Source organism: Pagrus major, chromosome 5 (genome assembly GCF_040436345.1).
Source record: "Pagrus major chromosome 5, Pma_NU_1.0".
Lineage (NCBI taxonomy): Eukaryota > Metazoa > Chordata > Actinopteri > Spariformes > Sparidae > Pagrus > Pagrus major.
In genome coordinates, this window is record NC_133219.1 from 8,955,921 (window position 1) to 8,977,196 (window position 21,276).

The 21,276-nt window shown below is 39.3% G+C and overlaps 2 protein-coding genes across 2 annotated transcripts; both read left to right on the forward strand.

Moving 5' to 3' along the window:
- The first annotated feature begins 5,163 nt into the window (after positions 1-5,163).
- arid5a (AT-rich interactive domain 5A) lies at positions 5,164-13,720 on the forward strand. Its single transcript, XM_073466658.1, has 7 exons — positions 5,164-5,191; positions 6,665-6,735; positions 8,857-9,025; positions 9,118-9,170; positions 11,018-11,115; positions 11,199-11,358; positions 11,448-13,720. The coding sequence occupies exons 1-7, from the start codon at positions 5,188-5,190 to the stop codon at positions 12,696-12,698; spliced, it is 1,806 nt and encodes a 601-aa protein (XP_073322759.1). The 5' UTR covers positions 5,164-5,187; the 3' UTR covers positions 12,699-13,720.
- Positions 13,721-16,418: 2,698 nt separating this feature from the next.
- Positions 16,419-20,579, forward strand: gins4 (GINS complex subunit 4 (Sld5 homolog)). Its single transcript, XM_073466672.1, has 8 exons — positions 16,419-16,671; positions 16,817-16,903; positions 19,244-19,357; positions 19,448-19,545; positions 19,637-19,725; positions 19,889-19,979; positions 20,117-20,221; positions 20,494-20,579. Exons 1-7 carry the CDS (start codon positions 16,573-16,575, stop codon positions 20,211-20,213), a joined length of 675 nt encoding a protein of 224 aa, XP_073322773.1. The 5' UTR covers positions 16,419-16,572; the 3' UTR covers positions 20,214-20,221; positions 20,494-20,579.
- The last annotated feature ends 697 nt before the right edge of the window (positions 20,580-21,276 follow it).

Sequence of the window (21,276 nt, forward strand, 5' to 3'; positions counted from 1 at the left end):
CTGTGTCGTCATATCACTTCTTTCACAGGCTGCAGACGTCTTAGAAAAGTTAGAAATAACAGAACACCATGAGGGATTTTCAGAGGTCTAACAGGAACTCAGACGTATACACAGAGTCAGTATGTGCTCTACAATCGGTTTCCTGGAATGAGGCAACAGCTGGGGAATTCACCTCTAATGCATAGGTTTCATTTTCACACGAAAAATCTGATTTTACTTCTCCCACATCCTTCAGTTAAATCTTTGTTCGGCTGAATTGCAAATGATTTGCCCTGCAGACTTCAGTTTAAGATGATTGACCTTACCTTACATTTTTTAAATAAATTCAAAATGCTTTCCCCTCATACATGTTCTACATATGTTCTACATATTTTTCATCCATATACTTGTATGTCTGACAGATCATATGTGAAGTTTGATTTCCACTGTGTGTTAAAGGTGCAATACGTAAGATTTTGCCACCTTTTGAATTTATACTCAAAATAAACCGCTAACTGCAGCTGCCCTGTCAGTTAGCTGTGCAGCTAGCGATTTGGACTGGGAGCTCAGGGACTAAGGACCACCTTGCCTGAGTTTCTGACTTGGAATTCCGACTTGAATGACTGTTCCATAGCACTTTTCCGTGTCAGAGGTTGTTTTGGTTTTTTTGTTTGTTTTTTTGCGTTCCAAGTGCAATGGAACGCAGCATTAATGTGCTAGTCAGCACAGGAGCTTCGGACCGTGACGGGGCTAGCTGGTTAGCGTGCTAATTTCAGCAGATATCGCTGCAACTTAATACATAGACATAATCCTGCTGTTTATTCACATTCTTTTGATAGTTTTAGTTGATTTTTGAATGTTTTCAACTAAAATTCTTACACATTGACATTTGTCACAAAACGCAAATCTTTTATTGTGCAAAATCACACTTTTCTGCTAAATATTGCTCCAGAAGAAGAAACAAACTTTGACATTTTAGGTCATGTTGTTGAAAAAATGTCGCTTTAATAGTTCAATGAATAGTTCAAAAATAGTTTAATGCCCCACTCCTGTGAAATGGAACTGTACAATACTTCCCCATCTGTAAACTGTCATGGAAAATGTCTTTAAATGTATATATATATATATATACTAAGATTGTTCCAGGTAACCCAGTTTCATGATGAACTCCTCTCACACCTACACCATCTAGAAACTATAGATAAAAATATGAACTCCCACTTATATCAGCAAGTTATATCAGTTTACACCTCTGCCTTTAATGATTGTAGATAAACTTCTGTGAGTTTGTTTGCATCCTACAACCTGTTTATTGTGGAAAACCCTGCTCTGCAACACAGTTTGTTACAGTTTCTCACCATGACTTGAATGTTACATGTTTGCATTGTGTTCCCAGGATAGTGACTCACTTCAGATAGGAAATCTTTTCTGTGTTGGATTCACAATATTTTCTCCACACCCTCTCATTTACATTGCGCTGCCCTCACCTCAACCTCGTATGTTCGTGTCAGTGAAAGTCTGAAATGAATCGCTGGGGATTTTTTTCAGTCTCACAAGCCATGTTTTTGCTCATCGCATTTGTTGTCAGCTGCAGGAGACGGAAGAGTTCTGCAAAACATATTGTCAGATTTAAATGGAATTAAAATACATTTCCTATAAAGCCTCAAGTATGACATAAACAATGAATGCATAACAGTTCAAATCTCACCACACGCCTGCTCTCTGCAGTTAATTCCTGCATCAAGAGTTTGTTTCTCACACTCTGTGTCTACATTTGAGTGGTGAATCAGACATCTAATCTAGATTAAATGCTTTATTGCTCAACTAAGTAAATACTCATAGGTAACCAGGTGTAATTTACATATCTGTTTTAATATCTTGTTTCTGTCTGAGTCAATTTCTTCATTTGAGATATGTGAATATCACATTTCTTCCATTTTTGCAGAGAGCCTTGTTGATCACAATTTCTCAAAAAGCAAAACAAAAACTTTTTTTTTTTCAAAACCCAGAAAAAAATCCCGCTGAGACTTGGACAGTCTGCAGATATTTGGTTATTTTGACATTTAAATGTTAATCATTTTTGAAATGTCACACTCTATCCGCACCAGATGGGGGAATAGGGCATCCCCCTTTGAAACAGATCAAAAACATGCGGAGGAAATGTGGATAGTCGAGAGCAGCTTCATCACTCACAGTCAGTGCTTCTTTATCACGAGATCTGTGTGATTTGACTGAGTGTGGGACAGTTGAAGGAAAATGGAGGGGAAATACAGTAAGTTTCAAATGTGACCTCGTGAGAAAATATCAGAAAAAACTGTCTTCTTTAATATATTTTTAAATCCATGAGGTCTGTTAAAAGCAACTTGATGCTTTCCAAGGTCCCTGGCATGTGGCCATGAGGAACATAAAATCTCAAGACAACTCCCTCTGACTCATTACTGGCATTAGAGAAATGGATGACCGTTTTTTACTCATCTCTAGTGGAAAAAGCTGTTTCCGCATTGTCCTGGCATTTTATTTTTAACCAGCACCTTTCATGCAATGGGCAGTAGAAACCTGTTTTAAAGAAGTAGTGATTCTCCTCTTCCTGAAAATATGAAGTCTATAATCCCTGCAGCTACCAGCTTGTCTCAAAACTTTCTTTTAGATTACAGACATATGAGCTATTAGTGAATGTGATCATTTAGTCCAGTTTAAAGTGCTTTTTACCCTGAACAATTTGATTTAATTTAAACTACATGATGCAATCAGAAACAAGGTTTACACGTCACAGAACATGATGTTCTCCTCCTATAAGAGTACTTACGTTTTGAACAAACCTTCCCTTTGTCGTGTTTTATTTTAACATCCTATACACTCATGTCAAATTAAGGAAGGAAGATACTCTCACAGTGCTAATTCATTGTGGTATTTTTTACTTCACGTTCTACTTCTTAGGAGATATTTTGTGATAGAGGAAATGTCTGAGCCTTTTCACACACAGCCACAAACTTATGTATAAACGCAATATTTATTACTACGCTGAAGCAGCAGCACGCATTGTAGGGACCGAGTAATGTCTCCAACACTTTCTCTATAAAATGAAAACAAAATGTGTCACTTTGTTCTGAATCGCGTTATCTGATCTGCTGTGTGATTAATCATCTTCGAGATAAATTTGATGCTTACTCGCGCACCAATGTTAACCGACAAGAAGTGGTTGATTGAATACCGTAAATTCAGTAATGTAATAGTGAAGAAGACATCTGGTTATTATTTTTTTTCTACACTTTAAACCTTTATTTGGCCTTGAGTTAATGATTATTTTACCTTTACTTCTTCGCCATGATTAATAAATGATAACGTTTATAGTTAATTAAACTTTAGTTAATAGTTATTTGACTGTTATAAAGGATAAAATAAAACAACAATAAAATGCTTTATAAACCATTTATTATGCAGCTGTTAACTGTAAAGTTGCAACTGATGTTTAAAACCTTAATAAATAATAATGTAAATACTGTGTAGGTCATCTTTAAACATTACCTGGATGCTATTATTTAGTTTAAACTGATGTTTATGAACCTTGAGAATTTATTAGTAAATTGTTTATAAAGCCTTTTTATTGTTTTTTTTTAACAGTCAAATAACTATTAAGTAAAGTTTAATTAAACATAAATTTACCATTAATTAATGATGGTTATTATAAAGTGTTACCAACCAAGATTGTAATCACTACACTAAACTTAGTTACAGTGGAAACAGACAACTTCCCCTCCTTGGTGTTATTGTTGGCGCCGCTGTTGTAAAGACGACCTGATCACTTTCTATCTTCCGTGCAGTAGTGAGTAACAACAACAGAGGACAAAACATGACTTTATTCAATCATTTAGTCCACAATGGAGATGTGGAAGCAAGCAGAAATGGTGCCAGGCTGCCAGCACGGCTGCATTGCCCGGCAGCAGACAAAACACTTTACAGAACACAAGAATCAATCTAAACGTGGAGGGTATCATTATTCTATAGCCATTATACTGTGCATTCAACATTTACTACATAATCATAAGTTAAAGCAAAAAAGTTGCCTAGTGCCTGTTTATGTTTATGTTTTCGCATGTGTCCGTTTGTTGGTCGGTTGGTTTGTGAGCAGGATTAGACAAAAACTACTGAACGGATTTTCACGAAACTTGGATGGAGGATGGGTCTCGGCCCAGAATAGACCCCACTGACTTTTGGTGCAGATGCAGGAATTGTTTCTCACCTTCTTTAACATTTTGACATTTTTGTTAATCTCTCAGGGATTTTTAAAAAAAATCAGGCATATTTAAGGGGCTGGTATCTATGAGTGAGTTCAATTTGAAGTGGATGCTAATAAAAATCCAGATACCACTGATGTACAGCTGAGATCATTGGGATTCAGAAATGTACCGATGGTTTTTAATGTATCTGTTATAGTTTTAATAGTATAGTTAGTTTTAAAAGTATATCCAAACGGATATGATGCATTGTGTTGCAGATTCAGATCTGTGGGGAGCGTAAACTACACTCAGCAGCTTAACATTTAGATGTTTTAAATCTTATACCCAGTGGGATCTGCTTTAATTATTATGGTTATTATCAGTTATGGGTGGTTTAAAATTTAGAGTGATAAAGGGCTATCAAGTTTGATTTTGAATCAGGCTTGACTGAATTAAAGGAACTGTTGTCTATTCTATTTCACTAAAAACATATCATTTATTAATGATGGTTATTATAAAGACGACCAGGTTTGAATCATTGTATCACCATACTGACAAACTTAGTTAAGTTATTATAACATAACAAACTTATATTTTTCCTCGCACAATAATTTGTGGTGACATTACAGTTGCATCCGTTGCCAACAACACCATAAACAAAAGACACCAACTTAATTTTCATGTTATTTTCACTGTAAATAAATAATAAACTACTGATTGAATGACCGTTATAAGCGCAGCTGCTGTCTTCTTCTGCCTAAACCTCAAGAGATGAAACAGAGAATAGACATTGTGAGACTTGAGTGACCAGAAAAACAGAAGAAAAAAAAACTCTGTTTCCCAGACTTGAGTGCTGATGAGCGATGATTCGACCAATGAAACTGTTCTGTGGAGACGCCTTCCTGTTTCGTGGTGTGAAGTCGAGGAGGGCGCCTCATGAATTACTGTCACAAAACACAGTCAAGCCAGAGACTGAAGACAACGTCTGGAAATGGGTGAGTGTCGCTTTCATCTTTATTGAGGGCAGATACTCTTCATTTTTACTGTTTCATGTGTTAACTGTATCATGTTTAGTGCTGTATAGTTTAGTTATAAGTATAGTTTGTGGACTTGATAGATACGAGACTTTATATGACCTTGTTTTTAACGTACATGAAAAAAGTCTGCTTTTACAAAAGTCAATAAATGTACATTACCTATGTGAAAGAAATTCACTGTTTTGAGGAGAAAAACACAATTTCTCAGTAATTTACTATCATTTTCGATATAATACAAGTGCTAAAATTAATCTATCATAATATTTTCCCTTAGATCAATATCAAGAAAAGAAAATGCTAATGCATTTAATACAAAAACAAACCCAGAAAATGTTCAGTGCATGTTTGAAAGTGCACGAAAATTAACGCAGTATATGAAAAATATGTCTTCAGCGCCTGAAATGGAGAAGTTAGAGGCTACTGAAAGCAGAATTAAAGGTTCAAGCCACAGCACAGGAAACAAGTGATCTCAAAAGAGAAGCATATTGGTTTTGCATACAAAAGATATCACCGTGGGTGGAGGGCTACGAGGTTTGTGAGGAACAACGTTTCATTCTCAGAATCTGGCTGTATTTCATCCCCAGAGCTTTTTATTTTTAATATCCGTGTTTTATTTTCTTCACAAACGAACGAGAAATGCAAAAATACTCCCCGTAAAAATGTAAGAATGAAATGTTAAGTATTTCTTAATATCTCATATTGCACTGTTTTTTTAATCAGCCTTCCTCGCAGGCTGTTATGCTTTACATGAGGTACATTGCAATTTATTGCCTGAGATAACCTCACTATTGCCAAATACTGTAGTTTACGTGTTACAATATCATACAGTGAACTATACAAGCGGTTTTGTTCATGAGCAGGAAGTGGTTTTGCAACCTGTGGTTTTATATCACACTCAGTTGACAATATGTTCGACAGATTTCTATTTTTTGTCTTACGACCGTTACACAAATGACCAGAACTGCTACATTTCCGGCAGTGTTGACGATGAGTTTGGACATTCTTTAATGAATGATAGATTCATGCTTGACTTTTTGAAATTAGGAGTGAAATCAGGGGTAAGACAGTTAAAGGTGCACCATGTAGTTTTGAGGAAGAATTTTTAATCAGAAGAGAAAGATCTTTGTTGACTGATTTTTTATGCCTAAACAAACATTCTTTGTTTACATGATTAAATAAACTGAATAAACAAACCGACCTTAAAGGACAACATTCATACTGTTTATATTTGGCAGACCCTGCCACCTTTCTGGCTTCAAACAGTGTTCAGGGGCCTTATTTTCCTTGTTTATTCACATATGGAATAAAAAAATATCTCTGACTTTGAATAATCACCCCATTATATTTTAAATATTAAAATTCTGAGTTTGAATTTCTTCTCCAAAAACTACATAGTGCCCCTTTAATTTCTGTGTGTCTCAATGTTTGTAGCTCAAGAGGACCAGAGCGAGACGTCACAACAAACGTCGGCCAGCGATGACGAGAAGGGGCCAGAGAGTCAGGTAACTGTGCTAACCTCAGGCTCATATAAATGTCAGTTGGCCTTCTGGCAACAGTTTGGGCAATTTCCATCAGTTACTGTTAATTGGTGACTTCACGTATGATTACTCAGAGTGAGATATACGTTGTGTTTCATTTCCCCTTTTTTTAGTGAATTTGAGATAGTGGCAATTTTTTGAAGTACTGATCTTGTGTGTACAGTTGTTTCATCTTGGTGGCAGATTGTGAAATGAGTAACAAGGAATTAGTGATTCTGTATTCTGAGAGGGCCGAGTAGGATCACACGCACATCTCACGCTATAAGACGCAACACAATATTTCATTTGCACATACAGAAACTGCAGGAGGTCCTCAAAGTCACTATTCTGGTAACTGAAATGAGAGGTACAATATGAGAAACACAAATTAGCTCACCGAATTTCCAAAAGATGATGTTAGTTGAAAGCCTGGTGGTTTCTGTGGTGACTTCTGGCCTGCCGATTGCATCAATCCAGCCCGCCACTGACAATCATTGCGAGAATCACATATCAACACATTGACATCAACACCTACCCACACGGTTTTCCAAAAAATTTCATCTAGTGGAAATCAACTTTCACAATGATATTCGCTCTCTGGTGTCGAGTGAGATCTGCTGCAAAGGGGCTACAGTGTGTGGCTTCGAGTGCAGACGTTTCCTGTAGGCAACCATTGATGCATGAACCTGAAAGTTTTGTGAATCACATCTGAAAACAATAACTGAAAGTTGAAAGGCCTTTACTGAATACCGGTGATTTTTTCTGCAAGATTCCAAGCAAAATTTGTCAAACTTCTCATCATTTAAGATGCAGGTTTTCCGGCCAGCCACAGTGCTGAGAAGGTGTTTGTGAAATGTGATTTTTTTTTTTTAGACATCTAGAGATTATAACACAATCAAAACATCAGGAGTAGGAAACGCAGGTGATACAGAAAAACAGTGGAAAGTCAGAGCTGTTGGCTGGGAACGGCAGCATAGAGCCGCTGAGCTGTGACTCAGTCGGGGCTATCTTGGTTAGAGGCCTGCACCTTCACTATTACTCACTATGTAGGCCTGCTTCTCGGAACCAGGAACCACATAGAGGAACTTGATTCAATATGAAACCACCTCGAGCCATTTTGTTGTACAATGACTGCCTTAGAAATATAGCAGCGTCTACGTGCGGTGATTCAAAATAAAATATTGCCATTGTCCATTGTGGTCTCTTTTGACATCCAATCTATCGAAATTGATCGACACAGCCGTGATGTGAGATTTCACATCGAAATATGTGGCGTGAAATACCGTAATCTATGATTTCACAGCAATAACAGACGTCAGTTTGTCGGCATTCGTGCTTTTTGAGCCGGTTTTCACACATAATGCCAGAGAAGCATAAGCAGTTTCTCTTGTTACTTGTTCAATGTTTAATACTTCTCTCGTTGAAGTCCCTCTAACTGATGATTTTATTTCTGCAAGCCTTCACTGTTTCATTTCTCCTTTCTTACAAACCACAAATAGTGACATTGCCAATTTCTTGTACTGGAAATCTGGGTAGTGTCACTCTTGTTACAACTAATTTCTTGGTATCTTAAAATCCTCCTACAGAGTTACTGTAAGTGGTGTTGCATAAAAAATACAGCGAACACGCAACCTGTTAGATTTCAGAAGAAAAATTACGAAGCATTACCTTTATTCACAGTCTGGGTTTTCTCGTCAGTCATCAGTGATACGTACAGTGTTGTTTGCTATGCTTTATGTATTTATTTGTCTTATGATTGTTTTTTAAAAGTGACATTTTGTGATACCAGTGACAGACAACTCTAGACCAAAAACCCCACAAGTCTGCTGCTTTCTCTCCAGACAGGATGTGTAGCGGTTATCTATTGAAAGTAGCGGTAAAACCCTACCCTCTGATTTTGATGTTTCATTTCAGCATTTGCATCCCATGAGATGACTTTGTGTGTCATTTCCCCCCCCATCTGTGATAATACCGTCAACTGTAAAACAGGTTTCTATGGCGGTGCAGTCGACCATGTTGCATTTACAGGAGCTACTTGGTTTTGATGCAAAACACTCTTCTTCTTTTCTTTTTTTGTCTCTAACACATCCGTTTTCTCTACTCAAGGCTTCTCCCTCCGTCATTGAGATTCATGACTCTATGACTGAGTGTGAGGATGAGGCGAGGCCCAGTCTAGTGCAGATGGAGGAAAAGGCGTTTATATCAAGTCTGCACTCTTTTATGAAGGACAGAGCTACACCCATAGAAAGGATCCCACATCTGGGCTTCAAGCAGAGTGAGTTCATTAACATTGCTGTTGCATGAACACCACATTCACAAGGAATTTGAGTGGAAATAATTAGTTTCTTCTGTCTTTTTCACTCCCAGTTAATCTTTGGAGGATCTACAAAGCTGTGGAGAAACTTGGGGGCTATGATTCAGTAAGTACAAGTTCTCTCATCGACTACGCAGATGCGTAAAGCTTCAGTGTTTACAGGTTTCTAAGTGGAAAATGAGCTATAGGTCAACGTGCTGTGACATGGTGGTTTCTACCACAACGGAGGACATTTAGGCTGCAGAGCTCTCGGCATCGGCACCCATGTCACTCTATTGTGTTTGATGTTGACGCTCAGAGAGTGCAACTCATATGAAATGGCACCTGAGCCGGGCTGGGGCTTAAAACAGAGTTGACCCCGGTCACCACCATCACCTCTGCCACTGCGCCCCGAGGTGTAAACACAACACATAAGCCACCCACGTATGAGTAGAGCTAAAACAAAAAAAGAAGACAGTGCTCTTTCAGTACTGAAAACCAGCAGACATGGCATTTAAAGGGTAACCGCCACGATTCACCAAAAACAGTTTTAAAACTAGACTAAAAGTGCGTTATATACTGTATATAGTACCCATTCTCCTAGTGTTGTATCCAAAAGTCATACTTGCGTAAGTGAAAGTCACCCATATGAAAAGTAGGCTACTTGAGTAAAAAAGTCTTAAAGTATTGATAATGAACTTACTAATGTATCAGAAGCAATTTTCTGGCAATAAATTCATATGAAAAATTAAATTATATATATTTACACATATACACTTGATACATCATGCATACATCAGCCTGGCATTTTTCTGATTATGAGTTTTTTTTTCATGCAATTGCAGGTAAAATAAAGTAATTTTAAAAAGCATTCATTTGGCGCTGATGCAGCATGCAATCTGCAATGTAACTAGTAACTAAAGTTATCAAATACATGTGATGGAGTAAAAAGTACAAAGTACAAAGTAGCAAAAAATGGAAATACTCAAGTAAAGTATAAGTATCTCAAAACTGTACTTAAGTACAGGACGTGGTAGCAAGGTACCATTCAAGGTGTTAGTGTGACTACCTGGAGGAATTTTAACTATCCAGTTAGCATCATGAGACTGACCATTGGGATGAATACAAACAAATAACGTTAGCTTCAGAGAAGGTAATAAGGTTCGTTAGCTTAAATTAAATTCTACTCATGAAGCTAGCTTTACATAACAAGACAGCACTTACTCAAGTTTCAGTGTTACCTCGTTAGCATTAGGTTAAAAAAGGGATCAGGTAGGCTAGCTCACACGATTATGGGCGATATTTCCGGTCCTCTTCCGGAACTTGTGTTAGTAAATAGTATCATAATAACTGACGCAATTTCAAGGCGAAGCAATAATAATAGTGTAAGTAGTATTTAGTCAATAAAGTTGCTCACCTAGATTTTCATGAATTGTCCTGTGTCCGTTTGTTGGTTGGTTTGTTGACAGGATTACACAAAAACTATTGAACAGATCACCACAAAAACTTTGATGGAGGATGGGTCTCGGTCCAGAATAGACCCACAATTGCTCTAAGTACATGGTTTAGCCTCCTATTACCATGGAAAACCCCTGTTCCAGTTAAGTGACAGGAGGTGCCAGAAGTCGTGCCCTTAATTTTCACATGTTTCACGGGGACTAGGAATAAGGTGGATAGTCAAACTAATTTTCCAGAGCAACTGGTCCATCCATACTGATGTAATATTCTGGTCTAATAGTCACCACGCGCTAATTTTTTGGCCCCCTGGTGGCCATCACAAACTAAGCAGCCCTTCGGATTGTGATTCTCAAAGAGGAACATGAGCGTTTTTGTTATATGTCTCACTAGGTACTTGGCAGGATGAGCCATCGATTCTGCCCCAATCTGTGACATTTCTTAGACATTTCAGTGATGTATGATCATTACCGTAATTAGTTGTTACATGCTCATTTTCTCCATTGCCGTATCCAACAGGTGACGGCTCGACGTCTTTGGAAGAAAGTGTATGATGAGCTGGGAGGAAGTCCAGGTAGCACCAGCGCCGCTACTTGCACCCGCAGACACTATGAGAAGTGAGGATGATTCAGTTTCCGACTAACATGTCGATTCAATGGCTTTATCGACAGATTTTTAATCATAACTGTATTTTGCTTAGGCTGGTGCTGCCCTTTGAAAGACACATAAAAGGAGAGGAGGACAAACCGCTGCCTCCAAGCAAACCAAGGAAGCCTTACAAGAGAAATTTGGATGGCAAAGTCCATAAAGTTGAGAGGAAGAGGAAAAGGACTCAGTCAGATAGAGAGCTGGATTCTGAGGTAACATCTGTTAAAAAGTCTATAAAAAAAGAGAGAAATCGGTTTTATTACACAATGTGTCTGAAAATATGTCCTGTATTATTTTATAGATACTCACCCAGAGAAGTCCAGAGGCTGCCTGCCAAAGTGAAGCAGTGATCCATCCTCACCACGCTCTCTGGCCTTCCAACTCTGACAGATGCCATCCAGACTGCTCTCAGTCAAAAAGAGCCACCAATCTTTGCACTTCGGTCTATGCCCGCCTTGTCCAGGTCCCCACATCCAGCCCCTGGACTGCTCACATCCCATCTGCTGCTGGTGAGGTCATCTCACCTCTGGAGAAGAAAAAGCGAATGGCTCAGGCTAGCCTTAAACTGCCCCTGAGCCCTCAGAGCGAGGATAAAGAGAGGCCCTCCGTCATTCAATGCTCCCAGTCTCCAGCCCGGGCTTCTTCCAGCCAGAACTGCAACTCGTCTGATGGCTCCCCTGTCCCTTTATCCTCCTCGTCATCCCGCAGCCCTTCACCTCTGTCTGTTTCATCAGAGGACGATGCAACAGGGAATGAAGATAAACCTGCATCAGGCTCTGAGCTACCCCGTAACTGTTCCAGCTCTGAGAAAAATACATCCAGCAGTAGTGAGGACAGCAAGTCTGTGAGCTGTAGTCAGATATCCAAAGACCCTGCAGGACGGAATAAAGACATTTCTTACATCAGCTCCCACTCTGCAGACCCCATCAGAGTCCAGATTAAAGACTCTTCTGGGAAGCCAATCCAAAAAATGAGTACCAGATATTTCCCCTATCACATCCCCTCACCCTCTGCTTTCAATGTGAAATCCAACTGGGCTCCGACATCTACCTCTAGTTTCACCAAAGTTATTCCAAAATCTGTTCAGCTTCCGCGGCCCGCTCCCATTCGGCCAGGTTATAAAACCCTCCAGGGCAGGTTGATGCAGCAGGACGATTCTCTGACTTGTCCAAAGAAGCTGAACAACGTGGATCCGTGGCTCTATCCGACAGAGAAGAGGGAGAAATCCAGGACAATGCTTCAAAAAGTTCCTCCCGCTCAGCAGAGCCTATCCCATTCCACCGCCAACCTGCCGGCGTCGTGCGTCCTGTCAAGTTACGACAAATCAGGGAGAGACTCTCGGCACCAACCTCTATTACACCCTGCGTATCTCCCCAGCAGAATGAGACTACCTCATTCTCAGCTGATGTACCATCATGTCCCAGTGAGCCCGGCTCACTCTGCTCTCATTGGGTCCGCTGTTTACCCGTATCCCTACACCTTTCCTCTGTTAAATCCCCAAACTGGATATACCCTACCTGCCATGAGTCCCATCTATCCTCACAAGCTGTGATTCTTTGTTTTTCAACTTCAGACTCAAATAATTGTTACTTGACAAAGAATGTAGGCAGCCACAGACCATTTTCACACGGTGGCCATTTTCAGTCTCAGTTACTCAGTAATGTTAGCTAGAAAGTGGTTGAATGCTTACGTTAGCTGTTGTCGTCTAATGGAAGCTAATGGGTCATCAAATATGTTGTTTTACCTTGAAATATGGCCCGATGTCCCTCCAGATTTTCATCTTTTGGTTGCTGATGAACTGGGAGGGGTGAAAAGATAACAATTTATAAGATTCTCCACGTTTATATACGACTTGCAACCCAGAACCAGCAACCAGCAGTGTAACACTGGCCACCCTGACCGAGACGTCAGAGGAAAATGGCAGCCGTGCAAATATGATCGGCCCACTTTTCCATTGCTCGGTGTAAGTTTGATGAAGCCTTACTTGTGTTTGTGTAAACAGTAGCATTAGTATGCAGCACACAAATGTTAAGGTTCTGTGGCTTCACTCAAATTACACTGAAGGGAAATGAAGTCACAGCAGTGATGCTGAAGACACTGATAAGATCACAGGGAATCCAAATGCAACAAACATGTGCATTATTAAAGCCACAGTACTACTCCAGTGCCTGCTAATAACCTGTAACATGTCCAAGTGATGCAATTAAAATGTTGTGTGTTACCAAAGATCATAAAGTAATTATTGTAAATTCACTCGAATCAATTGCATGTACAGGAAAAAAATACAAATTTAACGACAGATCTTTATGATTGTGACAAATTCACATAGATTGATTAAACAGACCCCGTTATGTTGAATTCAAAACTACAGTTCTTGCACATTTGTACGCACAATTTGTAATACTTTGTGTTGAAAGCAAAGAACCTCCTTCTACTGTAATGTTCTGTATGAATATTGTATGTTCCATGTATTAGTGTTATAATATTTTGGATTTCATATGCAGATCTCATTGTCATTCAAATGTATTTAAACATAAAGTAAGTAAATGATCATAAATAAACATAAAACATAATTAAACCTTTGGTCCATTGTTTTCAATCACCTTCCGCCAAGGAGGCTATGTTTTCACCCGTGTCTGTTTGTTGGTCAGTTTGTCGGCAGGATTACACAAAAACTACTGAACAGATTACCACAGACCTTGGATGGGGGATGGAAAGAAAGGGGACTGTTGGGCCTTAGCAGAGGTATGCGCTCTACTACAACTAAAAAGTGCCATTTTAGTTACAAAAATGTTGAAATGTGAAAACTATCATGATATATTTCAAGATAACATTACATTTGGATAATAACTGTTGTCTTCCAATTGTTTTTTTCAGTTTTTAATGAATTGGTCACCTGATGTATAAGTGACTGACTGAATAAGGCAATAAAGAACATTTATGAGTTGCAATAAGAAGACAAAATGGGCAGGTCTTTCCTGTGTTCTCATGACACTATGCACAGCTGTTCAAGAACAAACTTTTTCTGAACTCAGTGATTAATCACACCAAAAGTCTGAGCTGTCCCAAAACCATTGTGACACTGCAATCCCTCTTGCTAAGAACTCACTCTGACCTCATTATACTTCATGTTGTTTTAGAGCATAAACCTTTCTTCTGGGCATGAACGCCAGCTGTGTTATAAGTGTCTGTTGATCTGCCTTACAAAGTGACTGCAGCTCCCACCAGGTTGTGGTGACACCTTGCTACAACCCTGCAGGTCTGATAAGCCCAGACTGAAGAAGCAACTGTGAGAAAGTGCAACACCGAACGTCACTGTGGCATTGCCACATCAGTGCTCGATCGTTTCTGTTGAAAATAACAATGAATTCTGTGGCAAGTGCAATGAGGAGGAAAGAGAAAGAGGAAGTCTGACAAATGAGATTCTGCTGCAGGCCACAATGTGGTCTGAGCAAGACAGCTGGAGCAAACGAAGCAGATGATTGTATTTCTGTTAAATTCACACTAACTGATAGAGATACACATGGGTGAAGGAGAGACACAGTTGTGCAAAGTGGACATGGCATGCTGGCTCTGGGAAATTCTATGGGAAATTTGGCGCCCATGAATTGACCGCAGTCATGTATATGATTTTTGTGTGCGTGTAAGGATTAAGATTAAGATTGAGATTGAGATTGAGATTGAGATTAAGATTAAGATTAAGATTGAGACTGAGATTGAGATTAAGATTAAGATTGACTTTATTTATCCCACAACGAGGAAATTCACTTGTTACAACAGCTCGAGATGCAACAGTACAGGAAAAAGAATCAGAAAAACATGCATAAAGTTAAATAGAAAATAAATAGAAACAAAACAAGATATTTACAAAAAAAAACAATAAGATATTGTGGAAACAAGTGAGTGGAAAGTGATTGTTCAGGTAGTGCTTGAGTTAAACAGTCTGATGGCTGTGGGGATGAATGATCTGCTGAAGCGCTCCTTCTTACACAGTGGGTGTAAGAGTCTGCTGCTGAAAGAGCTGCTCAAGGCTTCCACAGTCTGGTGCAGGGGGTGAGAGGTGCTGTCCATGATTGACATCAGCTTGGCTAACATCCTCCTCTCACCAACCACATTAAAAATGATGACATTATTATTTTTTTGTGTTCATTTTCTACAAATACTTTCATGGCATAATTTCATGGCCTGCAGCTGTTAATAATAGAATTTAGTTTAAAAAATAGGTTAAGAAATTTGCTGTACCATCATACACTGCCACCATCGAACACTATCTTCAGTAGCTGTAACATACAGGACAATGTGTGCATCTATGACATATCAACTATACAGATGGTTGACAACATAACATAAAGTGTCTTAGTTAGGTGTGAGGCCACCATGTGCCACCAGAGCAGCTTCAATGCACCTTAGCATTAGTCTTTTAAACTCTACTGGAGGGATAGGACATCATTCTTTCTTCTTAAAGATATTCCCTGAATTGGTGTTTTGATGAAGGTGTTGGAGGACACTTTCGAACACATCAGTCCAAAATCTCCCTTATGTGTTCAAGTGGGTTGAGATCTTTTGACAGCAACATCATTTCCATACTCATCAAACGATTCAGCGAACCCTGTGCTCTATATGCATGCTGTCACCCTGGAGGAGATCACTCCACTCAGGTTAGATTTGTTTCATACAGGATGAATGGGCACCCAGAGCAGTTTTGTATTGATTTGCAAGGCTTTGCATTTTTTGGTTTTGGTCCACTTGTCTCTTTAGAGGGAGACAAGTGGACCTAACCATACCGGCAAAATGCCCCTCAGAGTCACCGTTTGTTATGTTTCTCTACTCATTTATTCAGGTTTTTCCTTTAATTTGTCTGCCCTCTCTGTGTAGTGTGCAATACTTAATAATATTAATGTAGTATTTATTTATTCATAATAGTATAATAATAAATAATTATTATTATTATGCGTCCAATGTAATACAATGGTTATGCATAACCAAATATGTTCCCTGAGTAGAGACTCACAGGAAGCACTGCGCCTCGGCTGTTATATTTCCGCCTCCCACTGTGGGAGAGGCAGACGCTTACACCAACCATGATAGAAAATCCTGCTTTTATTTCTGTAAAGCAATATCTTTTATTGTATAAGTCGTTCGTCTGTGATGTTCACTATGCACAGCCTGCGAGAAACCTTGCCTTATAGACATTACGTAGGGTAAAATAATACAGTTAGCTTCTCGCGAGAAGAGCTCCAATGGCGCGAATAAACAAGGAGGTTCTCAAGTAAATACATGCTGCTGGGTAGCTAGCGGTAGTTTCTTCAGTAAACTTTACTTAATTCTTCGATTTGAATCGATATTCATTTCGGTTTATAAGTTGAACACACAGTTTGTGTGTCGGTGAAACTCGGTAATTTGTCGTGACTTCGCAAAGAGAAAATATGTCGGACGCTTTGTCTGATGACGGCAGCGACATCAACCAAGATGACAGTCAGGAGGATGTTATGACCCCGGCGGAGCTGATCGCTAAACTGGAAGAAGTGAGCTCATTAAACACAAGTATCTCATTTTACAGCAGCACGGAGAGCCTTAAACCTCTCATAGTCCCTCGACAGCATGTAACAGCTCTCATTAGACTGTCTACTACAGTGTCCTCACAGTTGTGTTCCTGTGTGTCACTCGCAGGCTTGGCTGAACGAGAAGTTCTCCCCGGAGCTGCTGGAGAACAGGTCCGAGGTGGTGGAGTGTGTGATGGAGCAGCTGACTCACATGGTAAACTCAGCGGGGAATACCTCCTGCTCTGTGGGTTGTATGTTTAGAAACTCTCTGCCTACATTTCTAAATGTCAGCAGACAGCACACACATTGTGATACAGGTCTATAAATGGCTGTTGTTGATTTTAAATGAATTATTAAACTGCAGAGGCGGAGAAGTGTTCATCTGCTTCATTCAGTCTAATAAAAGTAGTAATAGATAGATGGATAGATAACTGCCAAGCTGGAAAAAAGCCACAACAAAGCCCTACACTGAAGATATTATTCAACTATACACAAAAATATGAAAAAGATAGAAAATGACAAGTATGTAGGGACATTACTCTGGTGGCTGTAAAATGCAATAGTACAGTTTCCCCTCTGACATGTAATGGTGTGAAAGTATACATTGGAATGAAATACTTTAGTAATTTAACTCAAAATTTGTACTTAGTTACATCCCACCTCTGTTTAACTATGACTAATTTAGCCTATATACGTTAGAAATGATCCATAACAATCCCCCAGAGCTCAAAGTGACATATGGCAATACATTTTAGAAGCTGGCACCAGCGCATGTCTGACCATTTGTGCTTGATTAATGATAAAGACACCCATAACATAAAAATGGCACCGCTTATAAGGATATATTAGGGCTATATCAAGTAAAGACAAAGTTCTGACATTTCAAAAATAACATTTTAGAGAAAAAAGTTGTAATATTACAAGATTATAATCATAGCATTTTGAGAAATAAATTGTAATACTCTACTGAGAGAATCCCATCTGTCTTTTATGTGTTGAATGAGTCATGCTGATAACCTGAAGGGACGGGTTTCAACAATAGGCACCTTATTTTATGATCAGAGAAAATGAAGCCAGTTACATTATGCATGACTCAGTCACCAGATGTGTTTTGAAACAGCAGCTGGAACTGGCAGAGGGGGCAGCTGAGACCAGAGCTCAGTCATGGCATCAGAATGATTACAGCTCAGTGGGCCTTATGTAAATGATATGAAAGGCATCTGGAATCTACCTGTCTTATAGTCTGCTCAGCTGTGCATTGTATTACTGCTCTGCCGATGTGGTACTCTCCCAGTCAGACAGAGTCAGACGACCTTCTGACAGACGCATAGTAAAGCGGATGTGCACTGCTCTTCATCGGAGGTGGAAAATCGAAACTACCCGTTTGAAAACACTTCCGATCCGGCATAAATCTCATCATTGTGTGACTTCTTCTCCACACAAATCTTAACTTAGCCACCTCTGATGAAGTACAGTGCACAGATGCTTCCCTAAACATTTCAGTGGGAAACATCCTTCTGTGGGGAACCTGTTTATAACTGAGTGGGACGCAGAAGATATGTGATACTGCAGGATTTTACCACTGTAGGCCACAATAACCTATGGTCTGTCAGCAAATGCTCTAACATGCACACGTCATCCAGTCAATTTATAAGCATAGAAGCACCTTTTCTGTTATGACTTTTTTCTTGAAAAGATGAAGGAAGAGGTTCAACAAGCTTACTAATGTTTAGAGGCCAGGTGCTTCTTCGTCAGCATCTTTAGTTTTTTTTTCTCTAACAATTAGGACTTTATTCTCGAAATATTACAAATTTATTCTCAAATTATCACAACTTCTTCCTCGTAATATTATTACAGATTGTGGCACAGTGGCACTAATACTCTGTCATACTTTTCAGTTGCCTAGTCTGTGACAATAAACACTTTTTATTAGGTTTATCAGTTTCTTTAACCACATAAATCATTTATCACTTCAATGTTATGTGAAAAAATGACTAATAAGAAGTCCTACAAAGATATCAGCATTTTAAAGTAATTTTGAGTAATCTGGCAAGTGTATATACATTGTAAATCTAACATCTGTATAATGTACCAAACTAATATTTTAATCCTACTTGGAAAAAAAAATAATAGGCAATCCAAATATAAGAAAATGTGTAAGTCAAACTAGGAAGTAACAATAGAAAATTATTGTGGCTGAATCATTAAAAGGCCAGTCATTAAAAAACCTAGCATGTTTTGACCACTAGGTCTTCATTATGGCTTCTAACAACAAAAAACATGATATGGTCTCACAGCAAGGGCCAATTGGAGGCAAACACATGACCCAGATAATAACATATCAGGTGAAACAAATAGAAAATAATGAAATAACGAAACAAGATGACACAAGTTCACATTCACACCACATTCAGAAAAAAGGCACTCATATATACAATATTATACCCCAAAAGAAAAAAGAGGGGAGCCTATACAGAGAAATGTGTTTGTAGAAAACATCTCAAATCCATCTCCTTATTGAGACCTGACAGTGTCCTGACCTTTCCTCCAACAGGAAGCCAACCTGCAGCGGGTGAAGAAGGGTGACGCCAAGGCCAGCATCCATCGCATGGAAATCGACAGGATCCGCTTCATGCTCAGCAGCTACCTGCGCTCTCGTCTGCAGAAGGTCGGTCAGGTTAACAGTGTGCTGCGCCAAATAAAGCTCTCATCTCATTCGGCACCTGCTGACAAATTTGCCTGGTCTTTGTATGTCTAGATTGAAAAGTTTTTCCCGCATGTCCTGGAGAGAGAAAAGTCTCGAGGTGAGGGTGATCCGTCGCTGCTTTCACCTGAGGAGTTTGCCTTCGCCAAAGAGTGAGTGTGGTAGGACTATGACAGAGCTATTTCAACGACGGCTGTTTTTGTGACACTTGAAGGTAAAAACACATGTTCAACTGTCATACAGGTACTATGCCAACACAGAAACCTACCTGAAGGCTGTAGCACTGAAGCGCATGCCTCCAAACCTACAGACAGTGGATATGCTCAAAGCAGGTACATTTATTCTGCTTTTTTCTCTCTGTCTTCATACTTGTTCAGCCTTGGATGACCTGTCCTCAAAATACTAATATTAGCATGCACTGGCAGAGGGTGGCATTTGCTCTGACATTTCCACTGAACGTCATACTACATCCCGTCTGTTCTAATGTAATCACAGTGCCTGAACCTTGCTTGGACTCCTTTGTGTTTCTGCGGGCGAAGGAGAGGCAGGAAAACATCTTGGTGGAGCCTGAAACAGACGATCAGAGGTACATTTCACCCACTTGAATTATTGTTTTCAAACCCCACAAGGTGGCAGCGTTACCTTTTTCCATTCAACACTGATATTTTTCTGCATAGATACTGAAACAGCTGATGTTATCTCTACTCTTGTCTCTTCTATCAGGGAGTATGTTGTGGATCTTGAAGAGGGCTCTCAGCATCTAATGCGGTATCGAACTATAGCACCACTAGTTTCAAGTGGAGCTGTCCAGTTAATATGAATGTAGAGGTGAGTGAGTGTGAGTTTAACTGTGCCATCTTTCTAATTAACTTAACACTGCCCTCACACCCTCTTGACTACAGACATCTGCTTAATCATTTCTGCAGATCTTACATAAGCAGCTGCTTTGCAGAGACATCTGGATGTATTTTTAGCTCACTTTTTTGCATTGTCTCTTGGTAACAGATTATAAAATCTCGTTTAAGACAATGTGTTTACAATAAGGCAGACTTGTCATTTCACTGAATCACAGTTAACACATTGTCATTTTAATTTTCCAGGTCTGTCTGTTGGTGTGGATGTTTTGGCTCCAGAAGGTCAAAAGATGAGCAACGCTTCATTTTTTTCCTCATTTGCAGTAATGAGGAAGATCAACCTGCAAAAATGGGACCTGGAAAATGCACCCAGTTGTCCGGATTAAGGACTCATTTGTGGGACTCAAACAGAGACATGTGTGGCATCATGTCTTCAAGTCATTTCTGGTATTGTGAAAAGTGCCTGCTGACGAATGAACTCTGCTTACCAAAGCAGCTTTTGCAGTGCTGCGATGTTATTTTTGGATCTTTTTAATCATGTCACAACATAAGTTTGGTTATGTAATCATAATGTATTCTGGTGTGTTGGTGTCTGTGAGACTCGTAAATACAAATCTAGTTACTTATCCAGATGACTCACATTATTGGCCTTTTTCCTCCACCGCTCCATAACAAGCTGCGTCAAATGACTCGAAGGTGAAATTTCATCAGTTGACTTGGCATCAGAGTGCTTTCTCTCCCAAGGTGCACATGTTTATGAGCGTGCAAGTTTAAAAAAACAGTGTTTCTTTTGGTTTCCATATTTTAATAACATTCACACTAAAACTAATGTGCATTACTGTCATTAGAATTAATAGAAATCCTGTTAATGTTCAGATTACGTCTTCTCTTCACCTTGACTACCAGATCCAGAGCAGTGTATCATGTGTTTCAACGCTCTGCATAACAAATTTACAGGTTTTTTGGGGGTGGTTGTGTTTTTAGTTTTGCCCTAAAAGGATCTGTGGAACATTGTCTTTCTGAGACATA

Bases quoted from the DNA above. Each gene is read 5' to 3' on its own strand.
- gins4 (XM_073466672.1), top strand. From the start codon at position 16,573: ATGTCGGACGCTTTGTCTGATGACGGCAGCGACATCAACCAAGATGAC. The intron at 19,358-19,447 runs GTCGGTCAGGTT...TTGTATGTCTAG, and splicing joins TGCGCTCTCGTCTGCAGAAG to ATTGAAAAGTTTTTCCCGCA. The intron at 19,546-19,636 runs GTGAGTGTGGTA...ACTGTCATACAG, and splicing joins GAGTTTGCCTTCGCCAAAGA to GTACTATGCCAACACAGAAA.
- arid5a (XM_073466658.1), top strand. The intron at 9,026-9,117 runs GTGAGTTCATTA...TTTCACTCCCAG, and splicing joins ACATCTGGGCTTCAAGCAGA to TTAATCTTTGGAGGATCTAC. The intron at 11,116-11,198 runs GTGAGGATGATT...TATTTTGCTTAG, and splicing joins ACCCGCAGACACTATGAGAA to GCTGGTGCTGCCCTTTGAAA.